The 23157-nt window shown below is 48.9% G+C and overlaps 1 protein-coding gene across 15 annotated transcripts in view; it reads right to left on the bottom strand.

Annotated features, from left to right (window-relative positions):
• The window catches only part of ulk4 (unc-51 like kinase 4), an 89759-nt gene that overhangs the window by 21462 nt on the left and 45140 nt on the right, over positions 1 to 23157 (bottom strand). For 13 of the 15 annotated variants that reach the window (XM_056444972.1, XM_056444963.1, XM_056444967.1 and 10 more), the window contains 9 exons: positions 22562 to 22689; positions 12946 to 13079; positions 11105 to 11226; positions 10581 to 10637; positions 10268 to 10319; positions 8533 to 8627; positions 3267 to 3318; positions 2810 to 3011; positions 2147 to 2239 (listed from right to left, as the gene is read on the bottom strand). In XM_056444972.1, the coding sequence (XP_056300947.1) occupies positions 2147 to 2239; positions 2810 to 3011; positions 3267 to 3318; positions 8533 to 8627; positions 10268 to 10319; positions 10581 to 10637; positions 11105 to 11226; positions 12946 to 13079; positions 22562 to 22689 (935 nt within the window). Of the gene's footprint in view, positions 1 to 1733; positions 2005 to 2146; positions 2240 to 2809; positions 3012 to 3266; positions 3319 to 8532; positions 8628 to 10267; positions 10320 to 10580; positions 10638 to 11104; positions 11227 to 12945; positions 13080 to 22561; positions 22690 to 23157 lie in introns of those variants that run through there. The other 2 variants (XM_056444973.1, XM_056444960.1) reach the window with 2 other exon arrangements.

Here is a 23157-nt window from a genome sequence, read left to right as displayed (position 1 = left end):
TATATTCTATCTGGTTAAATTAATCTAGTCTTGTTCTGCTTCGCTATGTATTATATATGAGAGATATTTAGATATTACACAACATTACATAGTTTTCTGTCTGTCTCTGTGAGTGTGTCTGTCTGTCTCTGTGTGTGTGTCTGTGAGTGTGTGTGTGTGTGTCTTTCTGTCTGTGTGTGTGTGTCTGTGAGTGTGTGTCTTTCTGTCTGTCTGTGTTTGTGTGTGTGTCTGTCTGTCTCTGTGTGTGTGTCTGTGAGTGTGTGTCTGTGAGTGTGTGTCTTTCTGTCTGTCTGTCTCTGTGTGTATGTGCACAACAGACTGTCTCTCGAACAAAGATGAGGTTACAACAGATACACATGTATACAACATGTACACACACACACACACACACTCTCACACACACACACACACACACACTCTCTCTCTCCCTCCCTCTCTCTCCCTCTCTCCCTTGGCTAAAGGTCGCGGTGGCCGTGTGAAGGTGTGTGTGGTGTAAAGAGGAAACAGCCGGCCGCCTTCCCAACGTTAACGTCTCCAATTTACCATCTAATTACAAGCCTCACTTATCTCACCGGGAACAGGCCATCTCAGTCCTGATTGTGTAACCGCGGCGACGGAGGGAGTTGTGGAGCGAGGGAAAGAAAGACATGAGGACCGATGCTAATAAATGAGAGACGGAGAATTAAAACATATACAGTGTGATAATAATGTCTGAGGGAGAAGAGAGAGACGAGAGAGAGGAGAGGAGAGAGGAGAGCTGACACCAATTTGAAAAGTTCACGTCACTCTACTCGTGTCAAGGAAAGGAGGGGGTGAGGAGGAGGGGGGGAGGAGGAGGAGGGGGGGGGAAGAGGAGGAGGGTAATATGACTGATAAGAGAAGTAGGGGCGTATTCAGCTACAAGGGTGAACTCTAAACTCCTCGGGCGGTGGATGGTGTGAGGGGGGGGTGAGGTGTGAGGGGGAGTGAGAGGTGAGGGAGTGAGAGGTGAGGGGAGTGAGAGGTGAGGGTGAGAGGTGAGGGGGTGAGAGGTGAGGGGTGAGAGGTGAGGGGTGAGAGGTGAGGGGTGAGAGGTGAGGGGGAGTGAGAGGTGAGGGGGGGGTGAGAGGTGAGGGGGGGTGAGAGGTGAGGGGGAGTGAGAGGTGAGGGGTGAGAGGTGAGGGGTGAGAGGTGAGGGGTGAGAGGTGAGGGGTGAGAGGTGAGGGGGTGAGAGGTGAGGGGTGAGAGGTGAGGGGTGAGAGGGAGGGGGTGAGAGGTGAGGAGGTAAGAGGTGAGGAGGTAAGAGGTGAGAGGTGAGAGGAGGGGTGAGAGGAGGTGAGAGGTGAGGGGTGAGGTGAGGGGGTGAGAGGTGAGGGGTGAGAGGTGAGGGGTGAGAGGTGAGGGGTGAGAGGAGGTAAGAGGTGAGGAGGTGAGAGGTGAGGAGGTAGGAGGTAAGAGGTGAGAGGTAAGGAGGTGAGGAGGGGTGAGAGGGAGGGGTGAGAGGTGAGGGGTGAGAGGTGAGGGGGTGAGAGGGAGGGTGAGAGGTGAGGGGGTGAGAGGGAGGAGGTGAGAGGTGAGGAGGTGAGAGGTGAGGAGGTAAGAGGTGAGGAGGTGAGAGGTGAGGGGGTGAGAGGGTGAGAGGGAGGTGAGAGGTGAGGTGGTGAGGTGAGGGGTGAGAGGGAGGGTGAGAGGTGAGAGGGGAGGGGGGTGAGAGGTGAGGGGGGGTGAGAGGTGAGGAGGTTTGTTGAGTTCTAGATAAAATGAATGGATGAAGCAGGAGAGAAATGAGAGAAAACTGAAGGTTAACAATCACGTTGTAAATGAATCTCGATGTCGACCTCCAACTAAGTCAGAGGTCAACAGACTCGACTCCAAGCCGAGGTCCTCCTGGTGAACATCTCCTTCCAACGAGACGTCCCGAGGACACGAGGTGAGGCCACGAGGTGAGGACACGAGGTGAGAGCTCAATGTGGGGGACACCTGGAGTTGGACATTTGAACTGAGAACCCGAAAACCTCAGAGCGTCTGGAATGCAGCGGATTAGATGAAAGAATAAATATTGTAATATGGATGAAACATTTTACACCTACTTTTTATCAAGGTGTTCTCTCTCTCTAGTGCATATGTGTGTGTGTGTGTGTGTGTGTGTGTGTGTGAGTGTGTGTACCTGCAGATCTGCGCGCTGTGCTGCGTGATGGCCGCCAGCAGCTTGAGGGCGTACAGGGGGATCGGCTCGGCGGCTCGGAGGAGAGACTCGTACCTTCAGGGAGGAGCACAGCGTCGTCAGTGGGCAGGAATAATTAGGTAATAATTAAAGTTCTGTTATTATTATTATTATTGTTATTGTCATTATTATTATTATTGTCAATGGGGGTTTAAAGGAAAAGTTTTAATAGTGACACAAGACAAAGGAATCATGTTGACATCGTCTCATTGAGCCTCTAGTCTCACTTCTTTAGTCTTTTGTCTATAGCCTCTCGTCTCTAGCCTCTAGCTTCTAGCCTCTAGCTTCTAGTCTATAGCTTCTAGTCTATAGACTCTAGCTTCTAGCCTCTAGTCTCTAGCTTCTAGCCTCTAGCTTCTAGTCTCTAGCCTCTAGTCTCACATCTCTAGCCTCTAGCTTCTAGTCTCTAGCCTCTAGTCTTTAGCCTCTAGTCTCACATCTCTAGCCTCTAGTCTCTAGCTTCTAGTCTCTAGCCTCTAGTCTTTAGCTTCTAGTCTCACATCTCTAGCCTCTAGTCTCTAGCTTCTAGTCTCTAGCCTCACATCTCTAGCCTCTAGTCGTATAGTGTTAGAAGCTCACAGGACTCAATGTCATGAGAGAACCAACCTGGGCAGCAGAGATTTAGAAATGAGAGCTGCGATTTGATTACAGGAGCTTCCTTCTCCTCTTCCTCCTTCTCTTCTTCCTTCTTCCTCTCTTCCGTCCGTCTGCTCCTCCGTCTGCTCATCCTCAGTTCCATCGCTCTCCTGGAGCAGCAGCACCAGACTGAGCTCAGAGAGAACCCTCAAAACAAACACACACCACTCCACTGGAGACACACACACACACACACACACACACAAACACAGACAGACAGACAGACACACACACACACACACACACAAAGAGAGTATTATGTGTAACGTATGGCTCCATCTTGACTGAGAGAAAGTTTCGTAGTTTCTTAAACGTTCCCGTTGGACATCATGTGACCATGTGATCATGTGACCATGTGATCATGTGACCATTAACAGCAGCTCCCTCTCTCAGTTTCTCTCCCACCTCAAACACCAGCGTCTCTCACCGTTGCTGCTGAAGGCCAGTGAGGTGAGAGGCGGCAGGACGGCAGCCACCACCTGCAACACACAGACACACCTGTTGCACACACGTCTCACTTTACACAATTACACCGGAACTCTGGAAAACACATGTTTTGCGAGGTCACAACGACCTTTGACCTGCAACATTCAGTTAATTCTTCGTCTAAAGTGGATGTTTATGTGACATGTGAAGAAGCTCCCCCGAGGCGGTCCTGACATATTGGGCGACTGCCGTCTTTCAATCAGGGGGTTGGCGGTTCAATCCCCGCCCTGGTCGATGTGTCCTTGAGCAAGACGTGATGAGGAGCTGCAGCTCCATCAGCACTTTGACAACAGCTGGTCAGCGCTGCACTCATTGAGCAACATTATTATGGCTCGTATTACTGGTCTTTAATGGTTTCTATTACTTGCTTTTAAATGGTATGTTCTTCTTAAATTTAAAATGCTGTACTTCGCATTGTGTGTATTTATCCTCTGCTATATGTTATTGTTTTATGTTTTATGTCTTAAGGTCCGTCAGGGGACGACCGATGCTATTAGCTGAAGCTACGCTCAGTACGGAGCATCGAATGGTGACATTTATGTTTTAATGGTCCCTTTTAAATAAAGATGATAATAATAAAACACTAAACGCTTTGGATAAAAGTAAAGTAATGTTGTCGTGACAACACGAAAACATCATGGCTGAAAAAGGCCTAAAAACCGGTTCCACTCGTCTCTCTGTGAGACGCTGATCACGATCTATTGGTGTTGTATAAATTAATCTGTCGGTGGAACAACGAGCTCCAGGTGCCAATGAGCTGAGGGAAGAACACGTTCATATTCAATCTCCCTGTAAACATAAGCAGCGAACAGTTTGATTTGGTCCTGTGTTGTAAGTATAAACTTTATATGAATATATGCAATTTCTGCCTTTCTTCTAAAAAAACACTTAATATTCAGCAAATGTGAAAACAAATTGTTTTAGATCCAACGGGAGGACACACAGACCATGTGACGTCTGTTTGTCAGAGAGCATCACTACATTAGAATGGAAATGCACTGTTGAATGATCTCTTTGATCACACACACACACAAATGTTCTTGCGCAACTGTCAAAGTCCTTATTTAGACATGAATCTGCATTGCATGAATAAGCATGATTACTAATATTAGCATAGAAACAACAGTGATGCTGAGGGGAGTGAGGGTGTGTGTGTGTGTGAGAGTGTGTGTGTGAGAGTGTGTGAGGTCATTACATTGAAAGCCAGAGCGAGGGAACTACAAAGGATGTTGTCCACCACTTAATGGTGTGTGCATTTATACCACAACCATCAAAAGACCGGAGAGTGTGTGTGTTTGTGAGTGTGTGAGTGAGTGTGTGTTTGTGTGTGAGTGTGTTTGTTTGTGTGTGTGTGTTTGTGCGTGTGTGTTTGTATGTGAGTGTGTTTGTGTGTGTGTGTGTGTGTGAGTGTGTGAGTGTGTGAGTGTTTGTGTGTGAGAGTGTGTGTGTGAGTGTGTGTGTGAGTGAGTGTTTGTGTGAGTGTGTTTGTTTGTGTGTGAGTGAGTGTGTGAGTGTGTGTGAGTGTGTTTGTTTGTGTGTGTTTGTGTGTGAGAGTGTGTGTGTGAGTGTGTGAGTGTGTGTTTGTGTGAGTGTGTTTGTTTGTGTGTAAGTGTGTGTGTGAGTGAGTGTGTTTGTGTGTGAGTGTGTGTGAGTGTGTTTGTTTGTGTGTGTGTGTTTGTGTGTGAGTGTGTTTGTGTGTATATTGTGTGTGTGTGTGTGTGTGTGTGTGTGAGTGTTTGTTTGTGTGTGAGTGTGTGTGTTTGTGTGTGAGTGTGTGTGTGTTTGTGAGTGTGTTTGTTTGTGTGTGAGTGTGTGTGTTTGTGTGTGAGTGAGTGTGTTTGTGTGTGAGTGTGTTTGTTTGTGTTTGTGTGTGTGTTTGTGTTAAGAATATAAAAATACATACATAGTACCCCATGTCCCTCACTTTGCATTAAGGCCCCGAAGCACCAAACCTCGTGTCCTTTATGGTGATTCTTCCGGGCTCTGACCAGAGAGAACAGCACATACGCTCACCCACATGTTTTGGAACATACTGACACTGCTGGATAAGAAGCACAGATACTGTGACCTCGAACCAGAAGATGACACATCCACACAGGGAAGATAATCAGGAACTCTATGCAACCCTTGGCTCTGACCTCACCCTAACTGCTCAGTCGTAGAATTGAGATTTAAATAAGAGCCACACCTGTCACCGTCAAATAACTTGTTTATGTAAGCAACAGATAGTTTCAATGCCTTTTAGTTTCTATTATATTAAAGAAACTGCACAGCTCCTGCTTTAGATGGAGAACAACACACACACACACACTGATTATGATGATGGCGAGAAGATCGTGAGCCAAGAGGGTGGGACCAACCTGAGCTCCATCAGAAGGTGTTCAAAGTCTAAACCAGGAACACCTCCATCTGTTTTAACCAACCAGTGCTGCTGTCGTGAGCCCAGAGGGTGGGACCACCCTGAGCTCCAACGATGAGACGGACAAAGATTAAACCGAGTGACGTCTCCATCTATATTATCTAATCACGCTGCTCTGAAAGATATAGAGTCATGTTCTCCTGGAGAACTCCAGTCTGTTACTGAACGATGTTTTGAGCTGACTTCATCCAGGCCCGTGCTGCACGTTAAATGTTTTGTGTCTTTGAGACTTTTGTTCTACCACACTTAATTAAATCCACTTTGTTTTGAATTTTACTTTGCCGTCCTGGTCATCTTTTCCCAACCTTCGACATTTGTGTGTGAGTGAGTGTGTTTGTGTGTGAGTGTGTGTGTTTGTGTGTGAGTGTGTTTGTGTTTGTGTGCGTGTGTGTATGTGTGTGCGTGTTTGCTTAGTGCAATTCCCCTGACCGATAGAGGGACATGTCCCCTCACCGTCTGAGGTCTTGTCTCCTTTAGAGCCATTACAGAAAGAGCAATGTGTTATTTCATCTGTGTTCTCACAGGAAATGTTGGATTCACCTTTTATTTTCACTTTTTACCAAATCACTGGAAACGGGGGGGGGGCAACCTCTGAAACTCTACTTCTGTTTCTCCGGGTAGACACACCTCGTGTAAACATTGGTAATCAGGCAATGCACAAAACTACTTCCATAAACCTTCTGAAGATGCAGTACGTCATGAAGAATAAAGAGTCATTGTCTGTAGCTCGAGGAAACAGTAAAGTAAAGTTCACAGTAGAACCCAGAGGCAGTGGATGCAGATCTACTGCAGGAACACCGCTCTGTGACTGAGGTGTGTTTTAAACTCTATTTATCTTTAGCTTCTGGTGTTAAAAGGTCTGTGTAACACTTAAAGATTTAAGATGACTAAAGAACTAAAGTAAATGTTTCCGGAGAGGAAGCGGCTCACGTGACTCTGAGCCGGCCCAGAGACTCAAACGTCACGCCGTGTCCTCGTCCAGCAGCACACCTTCACCTGAGCTGCAGGTAATTAAAGTGTCTTCCTGTGTTATCGACTATCAGTAGAAGCCTCCTCCTCTTCCCTGCTCTCCTCTGGTCCTCATTTCTTTTCTCTCCTTCCATCCTGTCTGCTTCCTGCTGCTCTCCACTTCCATACGTCAATAGTCATTAAACACAATCTCATAGCCCACACACACACACACACACATGCACACGCACACAATTGTGATGAGGCTCTGTTGGTTCAATAGTTGATTAGTGTCTTAATAGCTCACACCTGTGCTGTGGCCACTAGCAGACATGTCTACTGGCCTGGAAGACTGAAGATGAACCCGGGGGATGAAGAGATGGAGATGTTCACAGAGACACTTCAACACACACCTGACTCTTCCTAACGGCCTCACCTGTCCGAAAGAAACTTTTAATTACTCTGAGTTGAGAGGCTAGAAATCTGAAAGTTGCAGAACTTTCCAAATGACTCTCCGATTGTGTGATGATGTCATCAGTGTGTGAGGTGATGTCATCAGTATGTGAGGTGATGTCATCAGTGTGTGAGGTGATGTCATCAGTGTGTGAGGTGATGTCATCAGTGTGTGAGGTGCTGTCATCAGTGTGTGAGGTGATGTCATCAGTGTGTGAGGTGATGTCATCAGTGTGTGAGGTGATGTCATCAGTGTGTGAGGTGATGTCATCAGTGTGTGAGGTGATGTCATCAGTGTGTGAGGTGATGTCATCAGTGTGTGAGGTGCTGTCATCAGTGTGTGAGGTGCTGTCATCAGTGTGTGAGGTGAGGTCATCAGTGTGTGAGGTGATGTCATCAGTGTGTGAGGTGCTGTCATCAGTGTGTGAGGTGAGGTCATCAGTGTGTGAGGTGATGTCATCAGTGTGTGAGGTGAGGTCATCAGTGTGTGAGGTGATGTCATCAGTGTGTGAGGTGAGGTCATCAGTGTGTGAGGTGATGTCATCAGTGTGTGAGGTGCTGTCATCAGTGTGTGAGGTGCTGTCATCAGTGTGTGAGGTGAGGTCATCAGTGTGTGAGGTGATGTCATCAGTGTGTGAGGTGCTGTCATCAGTGTGTGAGGTGAGGTCATCAGTGTGTGAGGTGATGTCATCAGTGTGTGAGGTGCTGTCATCAGTGTGTGAGGTGAGGTCATCAGTGTGTGAGGTGAGGTCATCAGTGTGTGAGGTGCCCACAAGGCACCGAGGAAGAGAGGGAAGGGAAAGGAGGAAGAGAGGAAAAGGAAGAGGAAAATGAAGAGAGGAAAATGAAAAAGCAAGAGAGGAAAGGAAAGAGAGGAAAATGAAAAGATGAAACGGAAGAGAGGAAAGGGAAGAGAGGAAAAGGAAGAGAGGAAAATGAAAAAGCAAGAGGAAAGGAAAGAGAGGAAAAGGAAAAGATGAAAAGGAAGAGAGGAAGAGGAAGAGAGGAAAATTAAGAAAGGGAAGAGAGGAAAACGGAGAGGAAAAGGAAGAGAGAAAAAGGAAGAGAGGAAGAAAGGAAAATTAAGAGGAAAAGGAAGAGAGGAAGAAGGAAGAGAAAAAGGAAGAGAGGAAGAAGGAAGAGGGGAAAAGAAAGAGAGGAGGGACACCAGGGCTCCAGCTCTGCAGAGATCCACAATCAGAGTGTTGTTAAGTTTGTTAAGTTGTTATTAAGTTGTTGTTGAGTTGTTGTTGAGTTGTGATGTGTTGGTGATGCTGCATAACGGGGAACAGGAACAATGTGCTAGATGATTGAGTGGTCCTCCCTCATCGGGCCACCAGGTAATGACTCGTCTTCTTCACTTCCTTCCTTCTCTCTGCAGACTCACCGCCCTGTGATGTGGAGCGATGAGCGCGTGGTGCTGACTCAGCACCTCCACGACGGACAAGGCGGTCTTAATCAACTCCTCACACACTTCTGCACCTGCAGGGGAACAGGACACACCATTCATCTCCACGGCAACACTCAGTGGAACCATCCCTGGAAAGATGGCGGTGGCCTTGAGCAAGGCAGCGGCACAAGCATTTGAAACGCACCGCATCCGTCTCCCCGAGGGGGGAGGAGTTGTTCACACATCGATATTTCATTTTAAAGATGACTCGTGGGTTTGGCTTCATCCACGTCGTCCGGCTTTAAGGACTCGATCACACAGACGCTCACAAACGCCTCGCGAGCAAAACTATCCATTCCCTACGGTACGGCGCCTTTTAAACGTTTTTCAGGCGCTTAAAAGTTAAAATATTCTCAACTTTAAGCGCGAAGCATGGAGGAGAACCGCTCATCAACGTCACACCTGGCCAAGGCAGCCAATAGGATGAACAGGAGGCCCAAGGCAGCCAATAGGATGAACAGGAGGCCCAAGGCAGCCAATAGGATGAACAGGAGGCTCAAGGCAGCCAATAGGATGAACAGGAGGCCCAAGGCAGCCAATAGGATCAACAGGAGGCTCAAGGCAGCCAATAGGATCAACAGGAGGCCCAAGGCAGCCAATAGGATCAACAGGAGGCCCAAGGCAGCCAATAGGATGAACAGGAGGCCCAAGGCAGCCAATAGGATGAACAGGAGGCCCAAGGCAGCCAATAGGATCAACAGGAGGCTCAAGGCAGCCAATAGGATCAACAGGAGGCTCAAGGCAGCCAATAGGATGAACAGGAGGCCCAAGGCAGCCAAAAGGATCAACAGGAGGCCCAAGGCAGCCAATAGGATGAACAGGAGGCCCAAGGCAGCCAATAGGATCAACAGGAGGCCCAAGGCAGCCAATAGGATGAACAGGAGGCCCAAGGCAGCCAATAGGATCAACAGGAGACTCAAGGCAGCCAATAGGATGAACAGGAGGCTCAAGGCAGCCAATAGGATCAACAGGAGGCCCAAGGCAGCCAATAGGATGAACAGGAGGCTCAAGGCAGCCAATAGGATCAACAGGAGGCCCAAGGCAGCCAATAGGATGAACAGGAGGCTCAAGGCAGCCAATAGGATCAACAGGAGGCCCAAGGCAGCCAATAGGATGAACAGGAGGCCCAAGGCAGCCAATAGGATCAACAGGAGGCCCAGGGCAGCCAATAGGATGAACAGGAGGCCCAGGGCAGCCAATAGGATGAACAGGAGGCTCAAGGCAGCCAATAGGATCAACAGGAGGTTTTCCTTCCTGTTTTCCCGATGAGACGCTCATATCGTCGTATTTAATGATGAAGATCTTTATAATTGTAAATATAAACACGACTCCAGCTGACTCCTGCTCAGGAAGGGAAACTGAAAGCTTCGCCATCGAGACACCATTCGAGGAATAGATGCTGGTATTCTCCGTTCTCTTTCCTTTAAAAAAAAAAAAATTATCGTGAACCCATGTCTCCGGCTGGTTGCTCTACAGGCGCACGCTGTCTCGTCTGGTGTGATCGCGCCCGGAGACTTTTAACCGATTCCAAGAGGAACAAGAATATGAAGTGAAAACTCAAAAACGATGATTAAAATGAGCATAAAGATACTAAATGTGTACAGAAGTGACACTTTGAAACACATGTAAACACAACACAGTGTGACAGGTGTGTCGTCCTTCAGTAACTCACCCAGCGCACTGCTCAGGTTGGTCTCATTGGACTCGATAGAGGTGATGTCATCCTGAGAACACGTCAACACCAGATACAACCATAAGTTTATTATTTATTTATTTTAGTTGCAAATTTATGCACAAAAATATCAAACATTGTTCCTCGCTTTGTCCGTCCATGTGTGTGTGTGTGATCCTGTGTTTTTAGGGTTGTTTTATGACGTCTGGCTCTCTCCAGGTGAGGACCGGCTCAGAACTCTTTTATTGAGGTGCATTAACGTCGTTAAACATGACCTTTCATTTTAAACGTGACGTGTAATACCAAACCTTACCAGCAGGAGTCCAATCTGAGATACGAACTCTTCAGAGACGATTCGACATCTGAGGACCTGAGAGAGGAAACACAGGGGAGAGGGCTGGTTGGTCTCAGGTGAGGAGGTAGCAGGTGAGGAGGTGAGCGGGTAGCAGGTGAGGAGGTGAGCAGGTGAGGTGGTGAGGAGGTGAGGAGGTGAGGTGGTGAGGTGGTGAGGAGGTGAGGTGAGCGGGTGAGGAGGTGAGGAGGTGAGGAGGTGAGGTAGCAGGTGAGGAGGTGAGGAGGTGAGGAGGTGAGGAGGTGAGGAGGTGAGGAGGTGAGGAGGTGAGGAGGTAGCAGGTGAGGAGGTGAGGAGGTGAGGTGGTGAGCAGGTGAGGAGGTGAGGTGGTGAGGAGGTGAGGAGGTGAGGAGGTGAGGTGGTGAGGAGGTGAGGAGGTGAGCAGGTGAGGAGGTGAGGTGGTGAGGAGGTGAGGAGGTAGCAGGTAGCAGGTAGCAGGCGAGCCTCATGCTGAACATCCTCATGAAGCCCCCCCCCCGGCGTACCTGACAGGTGAGCAGCTCCAGCACCACAGACATCAGAGGCAGCGTCTGCTTCAGCCGTCGGGCCTGAGCCGAGGTCGGGTGCTTCCTCCCCATCACACCTCGGAGAGCACTGAGCACCTCCTCTAGAGAGGAGACAAGGACACAGCAGAGGAGACAAGGACACACAAGAGGAGAGGAGACAAGGACACAGCAGAGGAGACAAGGACACACAAGAGGAGAGGAGACGAGGACACAGCAGAGGAGACAAGGACACACAAGAGGAGAGGAGACGAGGACACAGCAGAGGAGATAAGGACACACAAGAGGAGAGGAGACGAGGACACACAAGAGGAGAGGAGACAAGGACACAGCAGAGGAGACAAGATAAGGACACACAAGAGGAGAGGAGACGAGGACACAGCAGAGGAGACAAGGACACACAAGAGGAGAGGAGACAAGGACACACAAGAGGAGAGGAGACAAGGACACAGCAGAGGAGACAAGATAAGGACACACAAGAGGAGAGGAGACGAGGACACAGCAGAGGAGACAAGGACACACAAGAGGAGAGGAGACAAGGACACAGCAGAGGAGACAAGATAAGGACACACAAGAGGAGAGGAGACGAGGACACCGCAGAGGAGACAAGGACACAGCAGAGGAGACAAGATAAGGACACACAAGAGGAGAGGAGACGAGGACACAGCAGAGGAGACAAGGACACACAAGAGGAGAGGAGACAAGGACACAGCAGAGGAGAAAAGATAAGGACACACAAGAGGAGAGGAGACGAGGACACAGCAGAGGAGAAAAGGACACAGCAGAGGAGACAAGATAAGGACACACAAGAGGAGAGGAGACAAGGACACAGCAGAGGTGACAAGGACACAGCAGAGGAGACAAGGACACAGCAGAGGAGACAAGGACACACAAGAGGAGAGGAGACAAGGACACAGCAGAGGAGACAAGATAAGGACACACAAGAGGAGAGGAGACAAGGACATAGCAGAGGAGACAAGGACACAGCAGAGGAGACAAGATAAGGACACACAAGAGGAGAGGAGACAAGGACACAGCAGAGGAGAAAAGATAAGGACACACAAGAGGAGAGGAGACAAGGACACAGCAGAGGAGAAAAGATAAGGACACACAAGAGGGGAGGAGACAAGGACACAGCAGAGGAGAAAAGATAAGGACACACAAGAGGAGAGGAGACAAGGACACAGCAGAGGAGAAAAGATAAGGACACACAAGAGGAGAGGAGACAAGGACATAGCAGAGGAGACAAGGACACAGCAGAGGAGACAAGGACACAGCAGAGGAGACAAGGACACAGCAGAGGTGACAAGGACACAGCAGAGGAGACAAGGACACAGCAGAGGTGCCAAGGACACAGCAGAGGAGACAAGGACACAGCAGAGGTGACAAGGACACAGCAGAGGTGACAAGGACACAGCAGAGGTGACAAGGACACAGCAGAGGAGACAAGGACACAGCAGAGGTGACAAGGACACAGCAGAGGTGACAAGGACACAGCAGAGGTGACAAGGACACAGCAGAGGTGACAAGGACACAGCAGAGGTGACAAGGACACAGCAGAGGAGACAAGGACACAGCAGAGGTGCCAAGGACACAGCAGAGGTGACAAGGACACAGCAGAGGAGACAAGGACACAGCAGAGGAGACAAGGACACAGCAGAGGAGAAAAGATAAGGACACACAAGATGAGACAAGGACACACAAGAGGAGATGAGAACTCAATGCAACACAAACGTACATGTTTAATAGAAATGTCAGTGTGCGTGTGTGTGTGTGTGTGTGTGTGTAGGTGTGTGTGTGTGTGTGTGTGTGTGTGTGTGTACCCAGTATTAGCAGTGCAGTGCCACTCAGGTATCCAACCAGTACATGCAGACACTGGGGCAGGTATCCTGATTGGCCGGGCTTCTCTCTGAGGGGCGTGGCTTTGCGCAGGTCTCTCTCCAGCTGCGTCACGAGTCTAGACAGAAACACTCTGTGGGCTTCACTCTGCTTCACTCTGCTTCAAGGGCTTCATGGTCAATGAGCTTAAAGTTGACTGGATGCATAACAAGAGAGAGAGATCGGTCAAGAGAGACTCAGAGTTCAGGAATATTCTTTATACTCGTCAGACTGCTTCTACTTAACAGAAATCAATAGTATTATGTTAACAAATTCATAGCAGGGTCAAAAGGTTACCACTGCCTACTGGTATGTAACACACACACACACACACACACACACACACATCGAGGTCGTCATAGTTAACACATATTGATTCCCAGCTGTCGGGTGAGGCTTGTGCAGGAGGAGGAGGAAGAGGAAGAGGAGGAGGATGATTACAGATGCAGGATTCATCCTCATAATGTTGCTGAAAGATCATCAGCCAGGATTCACAGGACGTCCAACACGCCGTTTCCTCCCTTAAAGGGGCAGCGCAGTTCAAAGGAGCCTGGATACTCATTGATGTATTTTACCTTATATTTAATAGACAACGCCTCGTTGGGACCTCCAAGCTTTCTCCTGTTAAGAATATAAAAATGCATACATAGTACCCTATGTCCCTCACTTTGCATTAAGGCCACGAAGCACCATACCTTCTGTCCTTTTATGGCAGTAGGGTCCTGACCAGAGAGAACAGCTCATACTCATGCTCACCCACATGTTTTGGAACATACTGACACTGCTGGATAAGAAGCACAGATACTGTAGGTACAAACACTTCTGGACCTCGGCCAGAAGATGACACATCCACACAGGGAGGACAACTAGGAACTCTGTGCAACCCTTGGCTCTGACCTCACCCTGACCGCTCAGTCGTAGAATTGAGATTTAATAAGAGCCGTACCTGTCACCATCAAAGAACTTGTTTATGTAAGCAACAGATAGTTTCAATGCCTTTTTAGTTTCTATTATATTAAAGAAACTGCACAGCTCCTGCTTTAGATGGAGAACAACACACACACACACACTGATTATGATGATGACGAGAAGATCGTGAGCCCAGAGGGTGGGACCACCCTGAGCTCCATCAGAAGGTGTTCAAAGTCTAAACCAGGAACACCTCCATCTGTTTTAACCAACCAGTGCTGCTGTCGTGAGCCCAGAGGGTGGGACCACCCTGAGCTCCACCCTGAGCTCCACCCTGAGCTCCACCCTGATCTCCAACGATGAGACGGACAAAGATTAAACCGAATGACGTCTCCATCTATATTATCTAATCACGCTGGCTCTTAAAGATATAAAGAGTCATGTTCTCCTGGAGAACTTCAGTCTGTTATTGAGCGATGCTTTGAGCTGACTCCATCAGGCCCGTGCTGCACCTTAAATATTTTGTGTCTTTGGACTTTTTGTTCTACCACACTTAATTAAATCCACTTTGTTTTGAATTTTACTTTGTCCTCCTGGTCATCTTTTCCCAACCTTCGACAAATCTCTGCCCTGTGAATGACTCTGAAAGGTTCTCTTGATATGGTGACTATTTCCCGTAAGACTGTTTTTTGTAAGTGACTTTGTATGTTTTGGGTGCTTTTATTTTGGAAGTTCTTCCGGCGAGACAGGAAGTAGCTGTTTTTTTCTGGTGTGCTGAAAGTAAAGTCTTCATGAGTATTGTTCTTACTCCATGAGCAGCGAGCTGGAAACAGGTCCTGTGTGTGTTATTTGGGCTTTGACTTCATGTTTAGTGACTTTATTCTTTAATTTACTGTATTGTGATAAGATGCTAATGCTAGAGTTTAGCTAGATTTTAGTAAATATGTAAATAAGAAAGACAAATGTCCACAGGTACAGTGGGTACGGAGAGGATTCAGACCCCTTTAAAATATTCACTTTGTTTCATTGCAGCCATTTGGTAAAATCAAAAAAGTTAATTTTTTAAATCATTATTATTCACTTAACACCCGATCTTCACAGAAAAAAACAGAAATGTAGACATTTTTGCGAATTTATTAAAAAAGAAAAACTGAAATATCACATGGTCATCAGTTTGCTGGGGTCCAATACACTAATGTCTTAATAACATGGTATGACATTAAAAACAGAACAATAACCTTATGGAAATACACAATATCAAATCCACAGGACTAGTGGGTGGGATAATGTTTGAGTTACCAGAGTAAGAAGCGCCAGTGTGTATTAACGGGCCTCACACACACCATGGCCGGGTTTTGAGGGATTTGGGATAAACTGCAGGAAGTGTTGTTGTTGTTTATGTTTTGATGTTTGCTTTGTTGTCCTCGTGTAGATTTAAGGGTCCCATCTGTCATAATGTGAAGTGTTTGCCTGATAAACTCGACGATGAGTCCGCCGCCATGCTAGCAGCCCCGTGAGGCGGCGTATGGCCCAGTGACGCTTCAGAGCAGCGGCTTTAATCACGGCCGCCTCTTAAAGGGCCGGTGTACCCGAAACACCGTATACGCTACCCGAACATATCGTTAAATAACAGATTATTGGTTATTTGAGTGTAGAAATATTGTACATCAGAAAATGTCTCTAATATTATAACATAAATCCATTTAATTTGAAACCTTCAAAATAAAAGCTCAGGATATTTTTCTTACATTTCTTTAAGAAAAGGTGATCATGTGTCTTTCAAGCTGCCAGGGGCCACATGCAATGACGTGGCGGGCCGGATTCAGTGTGTGTGTGTGTGTGTGTGTGTGTGAGAGACTATCTATTCCACTCCCCAATGGCAATCTTGACACCTCCAAAGTAAGAGCTGAGCAAGTTTATCTCATGCAGACAAAAACAGACACACACACACCAACAGGCACATATTTTCACGCCACGGAGGAGCTAATTAAACACAACGTGCCTGCGTGCGCGTGTGTGTGTGTGTGTGTGGTTGAATCATGAAGAGTGCTCGGTGGGAGAGAGACGGGCAGGTCAACTCTGACACAGTGAACAGAGGAGGAGCAAGTAAAAAGAAGGGATATATATATATATATATGTATATATATAATGCATATGCATCTGATCATGTGACATCCAGCAGTGGAAGTCGGCGTGGGGTGAAAGGTGGGACAAGCCGCTAATGAACCATTTGAAGTCCCAGTAAAGTTCCAGCGTGTCCAGGGTGCGTACGCTGCGATCGCTTCATTCCCACGGCTGCTGTGCTAGTTACACGGAGGGTTACTCAGAGTACAGCCGCCTCGCCGACAGCCCCAGGCAGCGATTGTATGAGAAAAGTATCCCCCCTTAAAGCGACCTGCTTTAAATACCAGCGCTGTGTCTGAGCGCTGCAGTCGGGATGAATCACTCGGCATCCCAAATGTGTTGCTTCAATAATCTGCTGCATCTTCATCTGGTCTTGTGTAACATGTCCACACAGAATGATGCTTTCTCTCCGTCTGCATGAAGCTGTGTTTCACACCCAGAGCTATTGGGAAATGCTCTTAAATATAGTAAATTCATCTGAAACCAGCATCGTGCGTTTTAGCGTAGAGGAAACTGATCTTTTGTAAAGCAGTGAGAAACACTCAAACACAACCAGCAGCCAAGATGTCGACTTCCAACGGCTAAAAACATCACATTCATCGCCACGACCATTTCCTTCCAGTCACCCCCCTGCACACCACTTAAGTACAATTAAATACACTTAAATACACCTAACTATTCACTGAATACACTTTAATAGCCTTGATTACACCTAACCCTTCACTAAATACACTTAAATACACCTAACTCTTGACTAAATACACCTAAATACACTTAAACACACCTAAAACTTCACTAAATACACATACATACCATTAAATACACCTAACTATTCATTAAATACACTTACTGACTGACTTACTGCCATTGTGAGCTACTTTCTAGTTGTTGCCTATAAGATAAAACATCTGTACATATGAGAGCTGGCTCAGGTAATAACACACCTGTGTTGGCAGCAGCAGAGCAGTGTGTGTGTGTGTGTGTGTGTGTGTACCTGTGTTGGCAGCAGTAGAGCAGTGTGTGTGTGTGTGTGTGTGTGTACCTGTGTTGGCAGCAGTAGAGCAGTGTGTGTGTGTACCTGTGCTGGCAGCAGCAGAGCAGTGTGTGTGTGTGTGTACCTGTGTTGGCAGCAGTAGAGCAGTGTGTGTGTGTGTGTGTGTGTGTGTACCTGTGTTGGCAGCAGTAGAGCAGTGTGTGTGTGTATCTGTGCTGGCAGCAGTAGAGCAGTGTGTGTGTGTGTGTGTGTGTACCTGTGTTGGCAGCAGTAGAGCAGTGTGTGTGTGTGTGTGTACCTGTGTTGGCAGCAGTAGAGCAGTGTGTGTGTGTGTGTGGCAGCAGTGTTGGCAGAGCAGTGTGTGTGTGTGTGTGTGTGTGTGTTGGCAGCAGAGCAGTGTGTGTGTGTGTGTGTGTGTGTTACAGCAGAGCAGTGTGTGTGTGTGTGTGTGTGTACCTGTGCTGGCAGCAGTAGAGCAGTGTGTGTGTGTGTGTGTGTGTACTGTGTTGGCAGCAGTGTGTGTGTGTGTGTGTACCTGTGTTGGCAGCAGTAGAGCAGTGTGTGTGTGTGTGTGTGTGTGTGTGTGTGTGTACCTGTGCTGGCAGCAGTAGAGCAGTGTGTGTGTGTGTGTGTACCTGTGCTGGCAGAGCAGTGTGTGTGTGTGTGTGTACCTGTGTTGGCAGCAGAGCAGTGTGTGTGTGTGTGTGCACCTGTGTTGGCAGCAGAGCAGTGTGTGTGTGTGTGTGTGTACCTGTGCTGGCAGCAGTAGAGCAGTGTGTGTGTGTGTGTGTACCTGTGTTGGCAGCAGTAGAGCAGTGTGTGTGTGTGTGTGTGTACCTGTGCTGGCAGCAGTAGAGCAGTGTGTGTGTGTGTGTGTGTGTACCTGTGTTGGCAGCAGTAGAGCAGTGTGTGTGTGTGTGTGTGTACCTGTGTTGGCAGCAGTAGAGCAGTGTGTGTGTGTGTGTGTACCTGTGTTGGCAGCAGTAGAGTAGTGTGTGTGTGTGTGTGTGTACCTGTGTTGGCTGGAGCAGAGCAGTGTGTGTGTGTGTGTGTACCTGTGTTGGCAGCAGTAGAGCAGTGTGTGTGTGTGTGTGTGTACCTGTGCTGGCAGCAGTAGAGCAGTGTGTGTGTGTGTGTGTGTACCTGTGTTGGCAGCAGTAGAGCAGTGTGTGTGTGTGTGTGTGTGTGTGTGTGTGTGTGTGTGTGTGTGTACCTGTGTTGGCAGCAGTAGAGCAGTGTGTGTGTGTGTGTGGACCTGTGTGGCAGAGCAGTGTGTGTTTCTGTGTGTGTACCTGTGTTGGCAGCAGAAGAGCAGTCTGTGTGTGTGTGTGTGCTGTGCAGCAGCAGAGCAGTGTGTGTGTGTGTGTGCACCTGTGTTGGCAGCAGAGCAGTGTGTGTGTGTGTGTACCTGTGCTGGCAGCAGAGCAGTGTGTGTGTGTGTGTGTGCACCTGTGTTACAGTGAGCAGTGTGTGTGTGTGTGTGTGTGTACCTGTGCTGTGGCAGCAGTGTGTGTGTGTGTGTGTGTGCACCTGTGTTGGCAGCAGTAGAGCAGTGTGTGTGTGTGTGTGTACCTGTGTTGGCAGCAGGCAGTGTGTGTGTGTGTGTGTGTGTACCTGTGTTGGCAGCAGCAGAGCAGTGTGTGTGTGTGTGTGTGTACCTGTGCTGGCAGCAGTAGAGCAGTGTGTGTGTGTGTGTGCACCTGTGTTGGCAGCAGAGCAGTGTGTGTGTGCACCTGTGTTGGCAGCAGTGAGCAGTGTGTGTGTGTGTGTGTACCTGTGTGGCAGCAGTAGAGCAGTGTGTGTGTGTGTACCTGTGTTGGCAGCAGTAGAGCAGTGTGTGTGTGTGTGTGTGCACCTGTGTTGGCAGCAGAGCAGTGTGTGTGTGTGTGTGTACCTGTGTTGGCAGCAGAGCAGTGTGTGTGTGTGTGTGTACCTGTGTTGCAGGCAGCAGTGTGTGTGTGTGTGTGTGTGTACCTGTGTTGGCAGCAGTAGAGCAGTGTGTGTGTGTGTGTGTGTGCAGTAGAGCAGTGTGTGTGTGTGTGCACCTGGCAGCAGAGCAGTGTGTGTGTGTGTGTGTGTACCTGTGTTGGCAGCAGTAGAGCAGTGTGTGTGTGTGTGTACCTGTGTTGGCAGCAGAGTGTGTGTGTGTACCTGTGTTGGCAGCAGTAGAGCAGTGTGTGTGTGTGTGTGTACCTGTGTTGGCAGTAGAGCAGTGTGTGTGTGTGTGTACCTGTGTTGGCAGCAGTAGAGCAGTGTGTGTGTGTGTGTGTGTACCTGTGTTGGCAGCAGTAGAGCAGTGTGTGTGTGTGTGTGTGTTGGCAGGAGTAGAGCAGTGTGTGTGTGTGTGTGTTGGCAGTAGAGCAGTGTGTGTGTGTGTGTACCTGTGCTGGCAGCAGTAGAGCAGTGTGTGTGTGTGTGTGTACCTGTGCTGGCAGCAGTAGAGCAGTGTGTGTGTGTGTGTGTACCTGTGTTGGCAGCAGTAGAGCAGTGTGTGTGTGTGTGTACCTGTGTTGGCAGCAGTAGAGCAGTGTGTGTGTGTGTGTGTACCTGTGTTGGCAGCAGTAGAGCAGTGTGTGTGTGTGTGTGTACCTGTGCTGGCAGCAGTAGAGCAGTGTGTGTGTGTGTGTACCTGTGTTGGCAGCAGTAGAGCAGTGTGTGTGTGTGTGTGTACCTGTGTTGGCAGCAGTAGAGCAGTGTGTGTGTGTGTGTGTACCTGTGCTGGCAGCAGTAGAGCAGTGTGTGTGTGTGTGTGTACCTGTGTTGGCAGCAGTAGAGCAGTGTGTGTGTGTGTACCTGTGTGTACCTGTGCTGGCAGCAGTAGAGCAGTGTGTGTGTGTGTGTGTGTACCTGTGTTGGCAGCAGTAGAGCAGTGTGTGTGTGTGTGTGTGTGTGTGTGTACCTGTGTTGGCAGCAGTAGAGCAGTGTGTGTGTGTGTGTACCTGTGTTGGCAGCAGTAGAGCAGTGTGTGTGTGTGTGTACCTGTACCTGTGTGGCAGCAGTAGAGCAGTGTGTGTGTGTGTGTGTACCTGTGTTAGCAGTGGGAGCAGTGTGTGTGTGTGTGTGTGTGCACCTGTGCTGGCAGCAGAGCAGTGTGTGTGTGTGTGTGTGTGGCAGTGTGTGTGTGTGTGTGAGAGCAGTGTGTGTGTGTGTGTGTGTACCTGTGTTGGCAGCAGTAGAGCAGTGTGTGTGTGTGTGTGTGTGTGTACCTGTGCTGGCAGCAGTAGAGCAGTGTGTGTGTGTGTGTGTGTGTACCTGTGTTGGCAGCAGTAGAGCAGTGTGTGTGTGTGTGTGTGTGTACCTGTGTTGGCAGCAGTAGAGCAGTGTGTGTGTGTGTGTGTGTGTGTACCTGTGTTGGCAGCAGTAGAGCAGTGTGTGTGTGTGTGTGTGTGTACCTGTGTTGGCAGCAGTAGAGCAGTGTGTGTGTGTGTGTGTACCTGTGTTGGCAGCAGTAGAGCAGTGTGTGTGTGTGTGTGTGTACCTGTGTTGGCAGCAGTAGAGCAGTGTGTGTGTGTGTGTGTGTGTACCTGTGCTGGCAGCAGTAGAGCAGTGTGTGTGTGTGTGTGTGTGTGTGTGTACCTGTGTTGGCAGCAGTGTGTGTGTGTGTGTGTGTGTGTGTACCTGTGTTGGCAGCAGTAGAGCAGTGTGTGTGTGTGTGTGTGTGTACCTGTGTTGGCAGCAGTAGAGCAGTGTGTGTGTGTGTGTGTGTACCTGTGCTGGCAGCAGTAGAGCAGTGTGTGTGTGTGTGTGTGTACCTGTGTTGGCAGTAGAGCAGTGTGTGTGTGTGTGTGTGCACCTGTGTTGGCAGCAGTAGAGCAGTGTGTGTGTGTGTGTGTGTACCTGTGTTGGCAGTAGAGCAGTGTGTGTGTGTGTGTACCTGTGCTGGCAGCAGTAGAGCAGTGTGTGTGTGTGTGTGTGTACCTGTGTTGGCAGCAGTAGAGCAGTGTGTGTGTGTGTGTGTACCTGTGTTGGCAGCAGTAGAGCAGTGTGTGTGTGTGTGTGTACCTGTGCTGGCAGCAGTAGAGCAGTGTGTGTGTGTGTGTGTGTACCTGTGCTGGCAGCAGTAGAGCAGTGTGTGTGTGTGTGTGTGTGTGTGTACCTGTGTTGGCAGCAGTAGAGCAGTGTGTGTGTGTGTACCTGTGTTGGCAGCAGTAGAGCAGTGTGTGTGTGTGTGTGTGTACCTGTGTTGGCAGCAGTAGAGCAGTGTGTGTGTGTGTGTACCTGTGCTGGCAGCAGTAGAGCAGTGTGTGTGTGTGTGTGTGTGTACCTGTGCTGGCAGCAGTAGAGCAGTGTGTGTGTGTGTACCTGTGTTGGCAGCAGTAGAGCAGTGTGTGTGTGTGTGTACCTGTGTTGGCAGCAGTAGAGCAGTGTGTGTGTGTACCTGTGTTGGCAGCAGAGCAGTGTGTGTGTGTGTGTGTACCTGTGTTGGCAGCAGTAGAGCAGTGTGTGTGTGTGTGTGTACCTGTGTTGGCAGCAGTAGAGCAGTGTGTGTGTGTGTGTGTACCTGTGTTGGCAGCAGTAGAGCAGTGTGTGTGTGTGTGTGTACCTGTGCTGGCAGCAGTAGAGCAGTGTGTGTGTGTGTACCTGTGTTGGCAGCAGTAGAGCAGTGTGTGTGTGTGTGTACCTGTGTTGGCAGCAGTAGAGCAGTGTGTGTGTGTGTGTACCTGTGTTGGCAGCAGTAGAGCAGTGTGTGTGTGTGTGTGTGTACCTGTGTTGGCAGCAGTAGAGCAGTGTGTGTGTGTGTGTGTACCTGTGTTGGCAGCAGTAGAGCAGTGTGTGTGTGTGTGTGTACCTGTGTTGGCAGCAGTAGAGCAGTGTGTGTGTGTGTGTACCTGTGCTGGCAGCAGTAGAGCAGTGTGTGTGTGTGTACCTGTGTTGGCAGCAGTAGAGCAGTGTGTGTGTGTGTACCTGTGTTGGCAGCAGTAGAGCAGTGTGTGTGTGTGTGTGTACCTGTGTTGGCAGCAGAGCAGTGTGTGTGTGTGTGTACCTGTGTTGGCAGTAGAGCAGTGTGTGTGTGTGTGTGTGTACCTGTGCTGGCAGCAGTAGAGCAGTGTGTGTGTGTGTGTGTGTACCTGTGCTGGCAGCAGTAGAGCAGTGTGTGTGTGTGTGTACCTGTGTTGGCAGCAGTAGAGCAGTGTGTGTGTGTGTACCTGTGTTGGCAGCAGTAGAGCAGTGTGTGTGTGTGTGTGTACCTGTGTTGGCAGCAGTAGAGCAGTGTGTGTGTGTGTACCTGTGTTGGCAGCAGTAGAGCAGTGTGTGTGTGTGTGTACCTGTGCTGGCAGCAGTAGAGCAGTGTGTGTGTGTACCTGTGTTGGCAGCAGTAGAGCAGTGTGTGTGTGTGTACCTGTGTTGGCAGCAGTAGAGCAGTGTGTGTGTGTGTACCTGTGTTGGCAGCAGTAGAGCAGTGTGTGTGTGTGTGTGTACCTGTGTTGGCAGTAGAGCAGTGTGTGTGTGTGTACCTGTGTTGGCAGCAGTAGAGCAGTGTGTGTGTGTGTGTACCTGTGCTGGCAGCAGTAGAGCAGTGTGTGTGTGTGTACCTGTGTTGGCAGCAGTAGAGCAGTGTGTGTGTGTCGTCCTGCAGCAGCAGCAGCAGCAGCAGCAGCGTCTTGGCTCTCGTGACGGTGGACGGGCTCTCCAGACAGCTCAGAACCTTCAGCACCAAACCCTGGAACACACACACACACACACACATGAAGCCTGACTGCAACCCCGTTTACACCAAGCTAAGAAGAGCAGTTTGCACGCCGTTTGTTCTCCGCTCATCTCGCCACAATGTAGCAAAATAATGTATGAAAAGAAATACGGAAATATTCTGTGAACATTTCCCCAAAGGTGATCTAACAATGTGTAGACTAAGAGACGAAAATGTTAATCAGCTCAGACTCTACGTGTGTGCACACACACACACACACACACACACACACACACACACACACACACACACACACACACACACACACACACACACACACACACACACACACAGACACACAGACACACAGACACACAGACACACACACACACACACACACACACACACACACACACACACACACACACACACACACTTCTATGCCTCCAGCTAGTTAAGACATTCGTTCACTCAGCATAAACTGGTGGAGAGAAGTGGGAC

Source organism: Pseudoliparis swirei, chromosome 22 (assembly GCF_029220125.1).
Source record: "Pseudoliparis swirei isolate HS2019 ecotype Mariana Trench chromosome 22, NWPU_hadal_v1, whole genome shotgun sequence".
Taxonomy (NCBI): Eukaryota; Metazoa; Chordata; class Actinopteri; order Perciformes; family Liparidae; genus Pseudoliparis; species Pseudoliparis swirei.
This window is presented reverse-complemented; position numbering and strand designations above follow the sequence as displayed.